Source organism: Nothobranchius furzeri, chromosome 1 (assembly GCF_043380555.1).
Source record: "Nothobranchius furzeri strain GRZ-AD chromosome 1, NfurGRZ-RIMD1, whole genome shotgun sequence".
Lineage (NCBI taxonomy): Eukaryota > Metazoa > Chordata > Actinopteri > Cyprinodontiformes > Nothobranchiidae > Nothobranchius > Nothobranchius furzeri.
This window is the reverse complement of record NC_091741.1, coordinates 42,253,866-42,268,865: the sequence shown is the minus strand read 5'-3', so window position 1 is coordinate 42,268,865 and position 15,000 is coordinate 42,253,866. Positions and strand designations below refer to the sequence as shown.

General features: G+C 44.7%; 1 protein-coding gene across 1 annotated transcript in view; it reads right to left on the bottom strand.

Moving 5' to 3' along the window:
• The window catches only part of gnai1 (guanine nucleotide binding protein (G protein), alpha inhibiting activity polypeptide 1), a 20,730-nt gene extending 8,579 nt beyond the window's left edge, over window positions 1–12,151 (bottom strand). The window contains exons 1-4 of the mRNA XM_015960841.3: window positions 11,823–12,151; window positions 2,214–2,256; window positions 943–1,084; window positions 524–681 (exon numbers count right to left, since the gene is read on the bottom strand). Coding sequence (XP_015816327.1) covers window positions 524–681; window positions 943–1,084; window positions 2,214–2,256; window positions 11,823–11,940 — 461 coding nt within the window. The 5' untranslated portion in view covers window positions 11,941–12,151. The remainder of the gene's footprint in view (window positions 1–523; window positions 682–942; window positions 1,085–2,213; window positions 2,257–11,822) is intronic.
• Between the last annotated feature and the right edge of the window lie 2,849 nt (window positions 12,152–15,000).

Sequence of the window (15,000 nt, the reverse complement as noted above, 5' to 3'; positions counted from 1 at the left end):
ACAAAACAAGGCTTTTCTCTCAGAAGAAAACACAGGAGATGCCTTGTGATGAAATCATTTGTTTCAGCGCCACGGGCTCTTGCACAACACAACGCGAGGTTCCAACTGCCGTCGAAAAAAAAAAGAGTCAGCAGTTCAGCTAGAAGGAGAGAGAGAGATAATCTTTGTGGGGGTTTTTCTCTCCACGTCTAAAGCATGTGGAAAATGTTCTGAGGCGTGAGGTCAAAGATTAAACAGCATTCCACCCCCCCCCCCGACCCGTAAAGCTCGGCGGAGGACGGTAAATATTGACAGTCTAAAAGTCCAGACGCTCCCTGAACATGGCTGAAGGTTGGGGCAGCTTGTGTGTGGCTGCTTGCAACAACACTTTGTTTGTTTGCCCTGGAACGGCAGTAATTTGACATCGCCTGGCGCGTGTAGGACCATCGAGCTCTCGCTCTCTCTCTCTCTGAGAATGACTCACGGTTCTGGTGAGCCTTGCAATTACGGAGCAGGTTGTTTCTGTGCTGGCGCTGTGACTCACTATGCTGCCGAGTCGTTCAGCTGATACTCGCGGGAGCGACCGAAGCAGGCCTGCACACCTCCGTCCTTCCAGAGCCGCTTGATGACACCAGCCAGCTCGGATGTCATGAAGCCCTCCTCTGCCGAGCCCGCCAGCACAAACAGCTGCCGGGCGTCATCCTGGGGAAGGAATCGGGTCGTTATTTCACCGCTGTAATGGACAATAAAGCTCAAAGGCCAGTTACATGATTCACCAGATTAAATCAGTACAAGAACGAGCTTCAACGTGACCACGTTTGTGGAGGAATGCTGATAAATACCACAAAGTCCTCTAAAATTACCCCTCCATCTGTGGCTACATCTACTTTACAGACGGTCGCTATCCCCAGACGTTTCAAACGCTGCAGATTTCTCCTCTAAACCCACTCCGCCACCACTCACAGCTCTCGCGGCATCCCCAAAGTCGATCTTGAGGCGCCCCATGGCTCTGATGATGGCGATGATGGACTGAATGGTGTTGCTGTAGACCACGGCCTTGTACTGCTTACACTCCTCTTCTGAGTAACCTGCCTCGTGGATGATCCTGCAGGAAGATGGCAAAAATGTCACGGCTTCGGACGAAGTTTCTGTCCACGTTTCTTTTACACTCAGAGCTCGCGCGCGCGGTTTAGTTCAGTCTGCACAGACTTGTCAGCAAACTCAAAGGATCTTCAGTAATTTGCTGCCCGAGCTCTCATCTTTCACCTATTTCAGTAAAAACGGACCTCCTGCAGAAAGTCTAAACGACACCTGTGCCTCCTGCTGAGTGTGTGTGTTAGCATCCCTGAAGCTAATGCTACCACCACCCGTTTCCTCACTTCATATGTTCAGAAAAGCAAAATGCTTGTTGATTCATGCCACCAGCTTACAGGATTTAACCCGTTTAAGATAAAATAATCATCCCGACCAGGTGTTGTATTTCTGCTGAACTCTTTAAAGAGCAAGTCACCCCCAAATCTACTTTTTTCCCCCTGATAAACTATGAAAATGCATGTCTAACTGTGCTGCAGACATAGTTTTGCACTTTAGTGCATTTTAGTTAAAATTGTAATTTTCTGCCTAGAGCTGTCAGTGTCGTGCCGTTGTCAGGTAAAAACTCTGCACTGCATTTTAATTTAAATCTGCCATCGCTATTGGCTAAGAGGTAACCTAGAACGTTAGCTGGTACCATATGATGTCACAATGTCGTTGTGAGCCTGCGTATTTGTTAGCGGCTCCGCCCTCTCGGTCTACTAGGCAACAGCATTTGTTGCATTTTTCAAACAGGAAGTGGGGAGCGGAGGAATACTCTGGTAGGGGGTGACTTGCTCTTTAAGGTTCTGTTCAGGACATGCCCACGTGGGTTCAGAATGAACAGATCAAACATTAATGAAGCGGATTAGACTCTTCTAACGTGATCAATGAGCATTTCCAGAAATGAAACTCAAATTAATTTGCCGCACACAGTTTGTGAATGACGTATAGGCACAGTGCACTAAAGCATTCTGGGAAATGGCCTTATGATTCGTTTTGCACGGCACCTGTTTGTGCTGCAATTCACAGACCATCATATTACAGAGAAGACACACGGTCTGCTGCTGGGTAATAAACCGTCGTGTCGTTCTGCGTCTCTGATTGGACGCAGCAGAGAAAAAAGGATCCGTTTTCTGTTCAGTAGAGCAAAACCAACTCACTTCATCTGCTTCACAATTGTGCTTTTTCCTGATTCACCAGCACCTGAAAGACAGGAGGAGACATTTATTACAGAGTGAACATGTGTGTGTGTGTGAGACGTTTGTGCACATAAACTCCATCAGATGAGTGTTTTGCGTTTTCTACTTAAAGTTCTTGGATCTCTCGTTGTTCAGGTGGTTTTACCAGCAGAGGAAAGTCATGCTCTCTGGTGTGGAGTGATAAAACAGATCATAACTGACAACGCGAGCTATGACACCGTGGTGTCACTTTGGGTCGGCGAGGCTGAGCTGATTAATCGGACTGATGAGACACCACCACCACCACCATGAAAAGACCGGAGGAGGAGGAGATGAGGGGGCCAGGCGGCTCAGCTTTAGCATGGCAGATCGCTCAAACGTCAGAGTGTCATGGCAACTGCTGTGGCTCTATTCAGGACATCTCTGGGGTGTGAGGCCGCGGTCACCTGAGCAGGCTTCACGAGACGTGTTGAGGTTATATAATCCTTCAGCCCATGCCTCCATTACCGCGCACTTGGAAGCTCCTTTTAAACAAAATTCCCACCATTATCAGTGAAATCCATCTGTGATGTTCTCATAAACCACGTTCATTAAGGCGTGTGCGCTAATGCATGTTACCGTCAGCTCCATCAGATCCCCTCATTTGCTAGCATTGTTCTCAGATTACAGCTTTCACGAGGAAAGGCTCCTCGGCCCGTTAGCTTTTTCTCTTTTTTCGGTGGCAGCTCTCAGACTGAAGCGGCGGCAGCGTCTCTCTCTGCTCTGAAAACACAGTTTGGGGAAGTGGAGTTGTATCATGACTTCCACCATGTTTTGGCCACCTTGCAATGCAGTCAGAGACTAAATCAGTGAGGCCTTGAATAATAAACCCTCCTCCCACCCTAGTTCCACTTTCGCTTTAGGTGCAAAAACACACCCAACACTTTCAACACGAGTGCCGTCTTGTCACGACGGGAAGTAGCGCCACGCCGCTGCTGTTGGGTGAGAACCAGAGCACAGAATGAAGGATAAATGTGGCGCCAAAGAGCAGAAAGTTTGTCTGGATGTGGGACATGCAGCTCTGGCACTTTGCGTTACAGCAGAAATGGGGGAGAATCACCAGAGGGCATGTTATTTTAATTATGTCACCACTCAGGCATTGCTACAACATGGATGAGTGTGTGTGTGTGTGTTGTACAGTGTTAGCACTGTGCACTTTGATGCCAAACCCCAGGCTCTCTAGACCCCTGCAGGACTTGCAGGCAGACGGTGGGATGGCCGGCTGGAGAGCTGGCCGAGTCGTGCCTCTCGGCCCGTCTAAGAGCCAAAGACACTTTGCATACTGACACAGCCTCTCCGTGTGCGTGTGTGTGTGTGTGGCATGGAAATCCACGTCAGGTAGTCTAGGAAAACACGCTGTAGCTCCAGGAAGGTTTCTTCAAAAGATAAGTTAAAGGGACTTTACGAAGTTTTGAATTTTTATGCTCGCGATTGCCCCCTCAGGCCAAAAGCGTAACGGCAGCTTCAATAGAGGCAAGAGGCGTGCATGCTGTACGTGCACACTCCTTAATGAAAGTAACAGCTGAGACAGTCCCTTGTTTGTGTGTGTGTGTGTGTGTGTGGGGGGGGGGGGGTCTGGAGGACAGAGGACAGGAGAACGCGCAGCTAATTAATGAAATAATTTGGTTCTGTAGCTTTCTCTTCAGCACAGCCGACAAAGGTTTATGATGGGTCAGTCCTCCTGCATGCTCAGATCATTCCCTTCCCTTGCTTGAAAAATTGTTCCAAAATGAAAGTTGAACCCACATCTTTTTTATCTGTCAATTCAATGCCGTTCGGCGAGTCTCAAATAAAAATTTGGGCATCTTACTGTAAAAAAATATACCATTAATGTAAAAAAGAAACTCAAAATGAACTATGTTCACATCCGGAATTAAACCCAGGACTCCTGCATGAGAGTCCGACGTCTTACTAGGTGAGCTATAGCATCAGTGACGTCCTTTGCATCTGTAACATTTATATCCTTGATGACAGCTGAAACAACGTTCAAAGAACAGTTCAGAGCGAAAATGGCTGTTTTGTTGCTAATTTGCAGGAAATATCTAGAAGAAAGTTCTACAGAAAGTAGCCAAGGGTCCTCACAAATGTAGCTAGCTTTGTCACTAGGCGTTAGGAACAGCGACAAAGTGGCACTGCCTCTCTCTCTGCTGCTAAAGCTACTGATAGCAAATGCTACGGGCTATGCCTGAGCGTGAACGCGCATGAAGCAGCCTGCTCGACCCGAGCATCTCTCTTTTTCTGTCATTTCACAGAAAAACAGGCAATCACAGTAAAAATGCCAGGGCTCATTCTACAGGACCAGGGCATTGCAGGAGAATGTATGAAGAAGACATTTATTATTCCTATACATGTTTTGGCTGTCAAACTTCCGTAATGCCCCTTTAAGTTAATGTGACATCTTAGGTATCTTTATGAAAATACCTTCATCTGAATTCAAGAAATTTGATTTGTTTTCTTATATTATGCAGCAAATGTCCTGCTGAGCTTTGAAGAAATGTGCATAAAGAAAAGCAAAATAGATGCTCATTGTCATAGATGACATAATTACTGTCTTTAAACTGCTGAAAATGTAGCAAAGGCAGCAGAATTGCTGAGTTTTCAGTAACGATGTTGTTTTTAATTATTAGTAGTATTCATCGTTTTATTCACACATTAATAATGATCACAACATCTGCTGCGGTAAGTCTGCAGCACAGAAACCTGACGTGCACAGCATCAGGACCGCTGTTTACAAGCTGAGACGAGGCTGTTAGATAATTCAAAGATCTTCAGACCTTCATAATGTTAATATCCTTTGAAGTTAGGATGCTTAAACTATATGCCTGGAGCTCTTATTGTGAAGGGTTCTTAAAGGAAGTTTTGTTTCAGCTCAAAGTTGGCAGTTGGACTCTTTAGATCAGGGGTGTACAGACACGGACCAAAATCACCCACACTAGCATCTCTAGCCACACGCGTCATTCAAACGTGCATCTTTTGAATGCGGGTGCTGCCATCTTGGACTTTTGAGGCCAGAATTGAAGGCTGCAAGGATAAAAGTCCCGCCTACTTTCTCCCTCTCTCTTGTGTGTTAACGCACAGTGTTTTTATCAAGGCATAAAAAACAAACAAAAAAAGTTGCAAAAACGACCCTTGACGTATTTTTGTTTATTTTAGCCACATAAATTTTGGCTCGAAGGGGGCGGGGCTAACAGCTTGTAGGCGTTTGGGTTTATTTTTGCTTCAACATTTCTGATTACAAATCTACGTTGATGTCAGATGCTTAATCCTCCATATTACATTCTGACATGACCTAATTAAATGAGAACTATAATTAAACACTTCTTATCTAAATCAGTTTCAGATAAATCCTTTCCTGCTAATTATCACCAGCCCACTCCAACGGCTGCCACAACCCGAAAACCGCTGGATCACCGTTACACGGACAAGCGTGGCTGCAGCTTCTAGACTACTCCCATGAGTGTCGCATCTAAGTGGTAATAAAAAGGAGGCGAGCCACGTGTTGAAATAAATTACCCTAAACAGCTGTGATGTCATCAGGGCGCGGCTCTCGTCCACGCCTCGAGGTCTGAGGAACACAGAAGTCAGCCGAGGAGATTCCAACCCCCTTTAGGGGTTAAATGCAACCAGCGGGCTCCTCGTGCAGAGTCATGTTACGCAGCCGCAGCTTTGATACACCCACCAAAAGCTGCTGCACACACAACCGCTGCAGCAGCTGCTTTCTGTTTCCAGCGGTTGAAATTATTTTAGGAAAATCCGAGCCCTCGCGACGGGCTTCTTCCAACCCAGAACAGAGCCTTTCTGTGCCCCCGCCGCAAACACGTCTCCCTCTAGGAACCCCCGCGTTGACGCCAGTGTTTTATGACAAAAGTGCACATGCACATGTTCACATGGTTTATAATCTGTGAGGATTCTCCCACTTTTGTTGGATTTGGGGTCAGGTTAACGATCATTTCTGGGGGGGCTTATGGAAGACAAGCTGCCTCCCTGCCACGTCCACGCTTAGGTAAAACAATCCAGAAAGTTGGGGAGGGCTCGAGTTTTTGGGCACGATGTGCTCAACACATTAAGGACGCCACACTAGCAGCACGAGGCAGGGCCATCGAGCCCTTCTCTCCACGTCTTCCTCTTTCACATTCTTTCAGTCTCCTGCTGTCATTTTCTCACAACGATTTATTGTTCCTCTCTCACTATCAGATTCCTCTTTTGTTGTCCCCCCCCCTCTCCTTTTTGCTTTTGACGTCTCCCTTTGGGCGGATTTAAGTGAGTCACCCGTTTAGGATTCCAGAAGCTGCTGAGCGGTGCTATCCTCTGGAGGGAATGGCCGCGGTTAATCACAGAGATTGATCTGTCAAAAGCAAAGATCGACTGTTGCGAGCTGTTCATAGTGATGTCAGGTGACAACGTTGGCAAATATTTGTCACCTGGGTTGGAGGAATTCCTTCGCTGAAGTACATCTCTGATGATCAACTTTTAAACGTGGTGGAAACATTTTTTTTAAAAGGACTGCAGCTGGTCAAAGCCTGAGGATTATTAATAAACTCTCGCAACAATGAGATGACAGTTATAGAAAGAGCAATTAGGCAGAGGGGAGCGAATGGAGATAGGAATAGAAGTATAATTGGGTCCCGCTGATGGGCGATACCCCAGAGCCAACAGGAGACGAGAACTTTTAGATTTTTACTGAAAAGATTCTTTTTTTAAAGAGCAAGTCACCCCCAAATCTACTTTTTTCCCCTGATAAACTTTATAAATGCATGTCTAATCATGCTGCAGACACGTGTAGTCAATAGTTTTGCATTTTAGTGCATTTTAGTTAAAAATTTTAATTTTGTGCCTAAAACTGTCAGTGTTGTGCCGTTGTCAGGTAAAAACTCTGCACTGCATTTAAATTCAAATCTGCCATCGCTATTGGCTAAGAGGTACCCTAGAACGTTAGCTGGTACCATATAATGTCACAATGTCGTTGTGAGCCTGTGTGTGTATTTGTTAGTGGCTCCTAGGGATGGGTACCTTTGACATTTGAATCGATTTGGTACTAATTCCCGGTACCTGGGAGTCGATACCGGTACTTAACGGTACCAATTTTCGATACTTTTGAGTGTTTATTATTTTAATTCTCTTTTATAATAAAATATATATTTTTCTCAATATAAAACAATATTTGATAAATATCACGATAAATAGCATTCAACTGTTTGTATTTTAACATCGTCCTTGTAGTTTTATAAGCTGATAATAAAACTGAAGCAAACATCTTTACTGTGAACTAAATTTACTGTGTATCTTCATTCCTTTTGCCGTTCTTTTTTCATTTGATTTTTCCTACTGGGAAGTTAGAATTTCCGAGGAGAAAGCGAACGCACCATTAGCTGATAACAACAGTGGCAATGGAAGCTAACATACCAAGCTAACATTATCTTAAACAGTTTATTTAGCTGCTGGAGCAGATTAAAACGATGATGCCTCACACTTAGATCGTTGTCGCTGGTTTCATCTTCACCCAATCACCCGTCGTATTTAGTAAAGTGAATCCAAACTTTAGAGCACGTTCATGTTCTTCTAGTCGGAAATTCGGAGTTCCGAGGAGAAAGCGAATGCACCATTAGCGAAACGGAAGCTAACAAATCAAGCTAACGTTATCTTAAACTTTTATTTACCTACCGGAGCAGATTAAGATGAGGAGGTCTCACTTAGATCGTTGTCGCTGGTTTCATCATCACCCAGTTACCCATCACATTAAGTGAAGTGGACCCAAGCTTTAGCGTGCGTTCTTTCTACCATGCTGCTCTGTTTACAACTGGCTCGCCGCGACCGATGACATAACGCTCTTGCGCATGAGCAGCTGTCTTGGCAAGTTCTCGTTATGAAGGACGGGTACCGAAACGAGACACCTTTTGAAATGACGTGAATCTGTGCTCGGTCAATACTATGGAATTCGGTCGGTACCTTAAAAAATACCAAATTCGGTACCCATCCTAGCTCCGCCCTCTCAGTCTGCTAGGCAACAGCATTTGTTGCATTTTTCAAACAGGAAGGGGGAGCGGAGTAATACTCTGGTAGGGGGTGACTTGCTCTTTAAAAAAAAAGAAATGAAGATGCTTATTTCACGATCACTATTAGAAATAGCCCTTGTGAGCAAACGGATTTCTTCTTTTCAACGTTATAAGCTATTTAGAGCCCACCCATGGGCTTTGTTGGCTTTTTGTGTCTGTCAACAGGATGTGCTCAGAGTAACTGTGACTGTTTATCTTCAAGGTAAACAAGAAAGTCAGCCGCTCCAATCAAGCAGAGCTTTTCCATTTTTCATTTACTAGTCATTAGCCGTTCTCCTCTTACAGCCTCTCCTTCCGCTCGGCCCCGGCCTAGCGGCGTGTCACTTCAGGCAGTAACCCGAGGAGGCCGAGTGGGTTACCTGGCGACCAGATCAAACACAAACGACAAGAAATGGTGGCAGAGCAGCAGCGAGTGGCGCCACACGACCCTCCCAGTTAAATATCGTCACCCAGTTTGATCAGACGCTTGGGAACGTTGCAGAAGTTTGAGCTAACTTTCAATTGAACACGCCCCATCAGGCCCAGGAACGCACCAGGAATGTGTTTACCTTCAACAGGGAAAATATCCATTCTCCTCATCAATTCAGCTATCTACTGCTGAGTGGTGCAAAAACACACTTAAACAAATAAAAAGCCTTGAGTGAATCTGATTTGTCTTGCACTGGCAAAAGCTGCAAGGAGCTCTTATTCTGACCTCCGTCGGGTGTTTTCACCTGCATCTGATGCAGGCCACGCACTAACCCGTATGCAGCGTGTGTGCATGTCAACACTTCTCTATGCAAAACCACTTTTAGGGAGCCGACGGAAAAGTTTTCACAGGACAGCAGCGTTTGGACGTAGCATTGTGACCAGCTAATGCATAAAAAAAGGAAAATAAATCACATTTGAGTTATTCAGGAGGCAAAAGAGTACAAATCCAAAGCAGAAGATAAAGTAGGGCGTGGCGTTCCATTTAAATAACACCCATAAGGTTTAATCTTAACAAAGACGCAGCAGCTGACCGAAATAACAGGCCCTGCTCTCGGTGGTTTCTCAGACAATACTTTGCGTAAGCATTTGAAAATTGTTAAGATGCGTATAAGCCAGCCAAATGAACTGCTGCTGAGCGTAATGAAAGGGTGATGGCACACACCACTAGCCTGGCTCTTTGAGCCCAACAATGGCAATTCCGTTGAAACACTCATATTTAGACGCCATCTTGCTAAATCAGGTTTGATTTCACAACTTCAGAGCTGCCGCTTAGTGCATTTGTTACACAACATGCCCTTTTGTGTGCCATTTAAGCGACAATTCAGATGGTTAGTTTAGTTTGTTTCGGGTAGCAAAAAGAAAGATCAACAAATATTTTAATAGCTTTTTAAACAACTCAAGCTTTAGAGAATTAGAAGTTTGTTCTGAACTGATTGATAGGCTAATGGCTAGGCAGAGGACCAGGTGTAAAGTATTTCTATTGCCTTAAAACAACTCTGGTCTTAAATGTTTCGTAATATTTCACTCCAAAATTAATGAATAAACTATTACGCCATTCTAAATTCAGGGTTTCCCTCAGCGCTTTCTAAGCCTGGCGGCCCGCCAGGCTAAGCGTCATACCCCGCCCCCTACCCGACCCTACCGTGTCCGCTGACATTAACGGCGCAGCGAAACTCGAGCACTCCATCAGCTGATACTGGTGAGAAACAGCAGCGGAACGTGTGCAACCCCCCACCCCCGCTCTCACAGAGGAGCGCTGCAGGACGGTGCGTGCGACCCCGCCCCTCCCGACGGCTGAAGCCGCCAGGCTAAACTCATTTTAAGGGGGAAACCCTGGAATTGTTAGTGACTTTTGATGAAAAGCATCTGCCAGATAAATAAACGTTAAGCAGACACTCAGCTATTTTGGTTTTGAGGATCGTTAACTCATTCACTGCCAGCCGTTTCCTGACCGGTAAAGCCCTTCGCTGCCAGCGTTTCTCACCGTTTTTTTATGAGTCACAGAACGTTGCACGCTAGGATGATGTTGACGCCAAAACAACCAGAATAAAGCGGAGACTCGCCTCTTACATCAGGAAGAATCTGCGCGTTTCGAGCGTTATCCGTTCTTTCATAATCCGTTGTCGAATTGTGATCGGCAGAAGCTTTTCCGGGTCGCGCCTCACATTTTTACAGCAACGACCCAAAACGATCTCCTAACACGTGGATTTTCTGCTTCGGGAGCTCGTTCCAATGCCCACACATAAAAAAAAATGCAGTGAATGAGCTAATGAATTCGAACCAATTTCGACTGATTCTGATCCTTATAAAAGATTTATAATTATTAGATCATGTTATTAAAGACAAAGAAATATGGTGTAACTTAGTATGTTATGATTCTGTAAGTTAAAATATCCATATGCAACATACGTTAATGCTAGCATAAATTAGCACTTAGCACTAATGTGAGTTCACAGACTGGGAAACGTGACTTTTAATAATTACAGCTAATTGGCGATAATGCACTTCCAAATACTAAAATAAGGATTTAAAATTAGATTTTTGATCTTCAGATTGGCTCCTCTTTGATATCGAGTAAAATGATGGCCGATTCCGATTGCATTATTTTGTCACCGACTTGTGAGGCTTTTCGCACAGGACGTTAGCTGTGGTGCTAGCTACCGCAGTACCTTTGGGTAAAATTTCACAAATCTGCTCGAACAACAATGAAATCCGATATTTATGGACGTGGATTAATCCTGCACAGTGCCAGATGAGAATCATTCTCCTACTGCGATTAGCAGATTAGCCGAGGGCACCATGGACGTAATTTTCACTTTAGTAGTGGAGGGGACGGGGGGAGGGGGGGGGGGATCTTTACAGTATGCTCTAATGGGAAACGGGCTTCAACACAAATGGTTGTTTTCTGCTTGGTCCTAGAGCTCAACCAGTGTCAATTTAATATAGTGCAATATTGTCTTTGGATGGTAAAAAGTGCAGGGGTCAAAACTTGACTTTGGAAAAAGTGGGGGGGGGGGGGGACATGTCCCCCCTGTTCCCCCCCAAAATTACGTCCATGGAGGGCACATAATCTCCACTTCTCCAAACTGAGGTTGTTGTTGGCAGACTTTTCATGGGAGACTTAAAATGCTCATTTCAAAAGAGGAACACCGAGAACAGTGACAATAGGAAGGCAGGAAGCGGACATTTCTGACTTGTGGCGAACAGCAGGAGCTCGAGGGAAGCTGAAAGCGTGGAGGCGATAGTTTCCAGCCACAGTGAGCTCCTGGGCCCCCCAACGAGCCACGGGCCCATTCTAACCCAACCAGACGACATGAAGTGAGCTTTTGTTCAGAGGATTAGTCCATACAAATGCTACAGAGGAAAAGGCTGAATGGGCGGAACGTGCAGTCAGAAGAGTGAGGAAACTTGTACTGAACGGAATCAGAAACACCACATTAATGAAGTTGTTATTTAGAGCTTTTCTCGTGTTTTAACTCGGTCTCCTCCCTCGTGGGGGAATCCTCCCAGCCTCGCCTCGCCTCCTTACCGAGCAGCAGCAGCTTGACCTCCCGGGCTGCCTTCTCCCCGTCGTCCCGCAGATTCCTGTCGATCATCTTGCTGCGCTCCACAGCCGCCTTGTCCTCGGTACTCAGCGTGCACCCCATCCTCCACCGTGTCCTTCAGACCCAGACGGTGCGAAAAAACGTCGTAAACACCATAAATACCCGCAAGAAATGTTTCAAACTACCTTCCCCTCCGAACACACGCCCTTTTTTTATACGACGGACAATCGATCTGGTCGGCTAGGGGGCAAAAACGGGAAGCGACTCGGCTAGAGAAAACAAAAATGACAAAAAGGGGGAAAGTCTTGGGTTTCTAAACACGAATGAGACAAACTCCAGTTAGAAATCCCCCGCTGCATTCAAAAGGAAGCTAACTGACGAGTAAAACAGGTCCGCGCCGGGGTGTCTCCAGGTCGTCCATCCGTCACAGCAGCGGCTGCTCGTACTGAGAGAAGCAGCAGAGTTCCGCTAGCGTCGAAAACAAACCCGTTTCCGGCACAGCCCGTCAAAATAAAAGTTTATATCCTCACTAATTCATACCATTCGTCCAAACGAATAATTAAAACAAGCACAAGAATAAAAACCGATACATCTAATTTCTATTTATATATATATATATATTTATATATTTTTATTTGTTATAGCACTGTTGTCTCGCAGGTTCAATGCCTGCTGCAACCTTTCTGTGTACAGATTTGCATCTTCTCCGCGTGTGTTTTTTGTTTGGGTACCCTGGCTTCACCCCACAGAACAAAAACATTCATGTTAGGTTCAACGTGTGTGAATGGTTGTTTGTCTACATGTGGTCTTGTGATGGACTGGTGACCTGTCCCACGTGTTTCCCACCTCTTGCTCAGTGACCCCTTGACCCTAGTAAAGATTAGTCTGTTCAAATGATGGATGGTGCTAACTAGATCAAGCCTAATCAAGTCTACTTTCTGTTGTTCAGCAATAATAAAACAAACATATTTTGTTGTTTCAATCATGGTCTGTTTACAAATGATGTGGGGCCTTCCTGCTCACCGACACAATTGTGCTGAGAGAATGCGAGCGCAACGCATATTAACAGAAATGTAGGTGTACCAACAATGTCAAAAACACCAGGAAATTAACAAAAATATGTTTTGGTACTTAATTACCCACGCACCATCTCCAGGAACTAGAAGTGAGCCACATCACAGCTGAGCTTCAGGATTTTGAGTCATATTCTCTGATATTTGAACATTTCGCTAACGGCAACTCTACAGAACTGCAACGTAGTTATTTTAGGGAAGAAATATAATCTAACATTGAATGCTAACAGTAAGGCATGCAGTGCTTTAGACACAACTTCACAAACACAAAGAAAAACATTTAAAATTGAAGTTTTATTTTCTTTCTTACTAGACACAGAACATCTGTCAACATATTGACCTGACACACATGGTGTAAACAGGAGTGAAAACTGTTGTGATGATGGAATGCTGGTGCTGCCTTCTAGTGGGAAAATTCATCATTAATTGGTACCCTCTCTGGTTCTCGTGCTACAGGAGCAAGAAAGCAACAAGGAAACCTGCTCCTTTTCTCCATTTACTTGACTTAAAACAATGAAAAAACTTGGATTTCTGTAACAGTGTTAATTACAATGGCTGTGAAGAGTTTCTTGGGGTTTTCACATCTGGTGCTAAAAGTGCCGCTACAAACTCAGAGGTCGATGGCCCCCCAGTGGCGAAAAGCGGGAATTACACCCTGATTTTGTTAAACTTCTAAACAGAAGCGATGGGGAAGGGGATTTTAACGCCCTCAAGCGGCGAAAGATGGAACTGTTCAGCTGAACATTTTGGCCTCCTCACCTCAGTAGCTGAAAAATAAAATCCTCATGTTTGTTGTATTCTTGGGAGTATTAATGTTAGGCGGAAGGAACTACTTGTATAAAGTTATGTAGTAGTTACACTTTTTGTATATTCTTTCAAAATAAAAGGCTGATATTTAAGGTGACCAGATCCCACCTGCCAAATGTTGGACAAAGACTACTCAATGTGAAATTCTGATGCAATGAGATAAAAAAAAACCAACAACAACATCTATTTTGCCTTTTAGGTCTAACATCACTATTAAATATATAACTGATTATTATCATTATCTTCAGAGCTTTAGAGTCCCACCTGTTTGACGGCAACAGGCAGGGCTAACACAGTTTATGTTTATTTATTTAGCAGACACTTTTATCCAAAGCGACTTACAATTTATAACCTATAGGGCATGTTGTGGTCTGTGGGGGAAACCGGAGTACCCGGAGGAAACTCACACATGCACGGGGAGAACACGCAACTCCACGCAGAAAGGCCACAGCCGAGTTTCGAACCTGCAACCTTCGTGCTGCGAGGCAACAGTGCTAATAACTGCGCCACCATGCAGCCCACCATGCAGTTTTTGCCAGATTTACAATCCAAACAGAAGACTGTCAACAATGCGGGACACGAGTCTCAATTTGTGGGACATGTAAAAAGTCATGAAAGTGCGGGAGTGTCCCGCACAAAGTGGGAGGTCTGGCCATCCTATACTACAATAAAATGCCATTGCAGTAAAATATGGCTGTAGAAATCTCTAAATTGGCAAACTGTTTTTAAAGAGCAAGTCACCCCCTACCAGAGTATTACTCCGCCCCCACTTCCTGTTTGAAAAATGCAACAAATGCTGTTGCTTAGCAGACCGAGAGGATGGAGCTGCTAACAAATACACACACACAGGCCCTCAATGACATTGTGACATCATATGGTACCAGCTAAAGTTCTAAGGTACCTCTTAGCCAATAGCGATGGCCGATTTAATTTCAAATGCAGTGCAGAGTTTTTACCTGACAATGGCACAACACTGACAGTTTTAGGCAGAAGTTTTCAAATTTAACTAAAATGCACTAAAGTGCTAAACTATTGACTACATGTGTCTGCAGCACGATTAGACACACATTTATATAGTTTATCAGGGAAAAAAAGTAGATTTGGGGGTGACTTGCTCTTTAAAAAACAGATTTAGTAATACTTCAATTTCATTTTTTACATAAACTTTAGGCTCAGACTTTTACAACACTTATTTGTGTTGATTTAACAACAACGAGCTAAAGTATCGAGAGGAGCCAGTTGAGGTGGCTCGGGCATCTGGTCAGGATGCCTCCTGGACGCC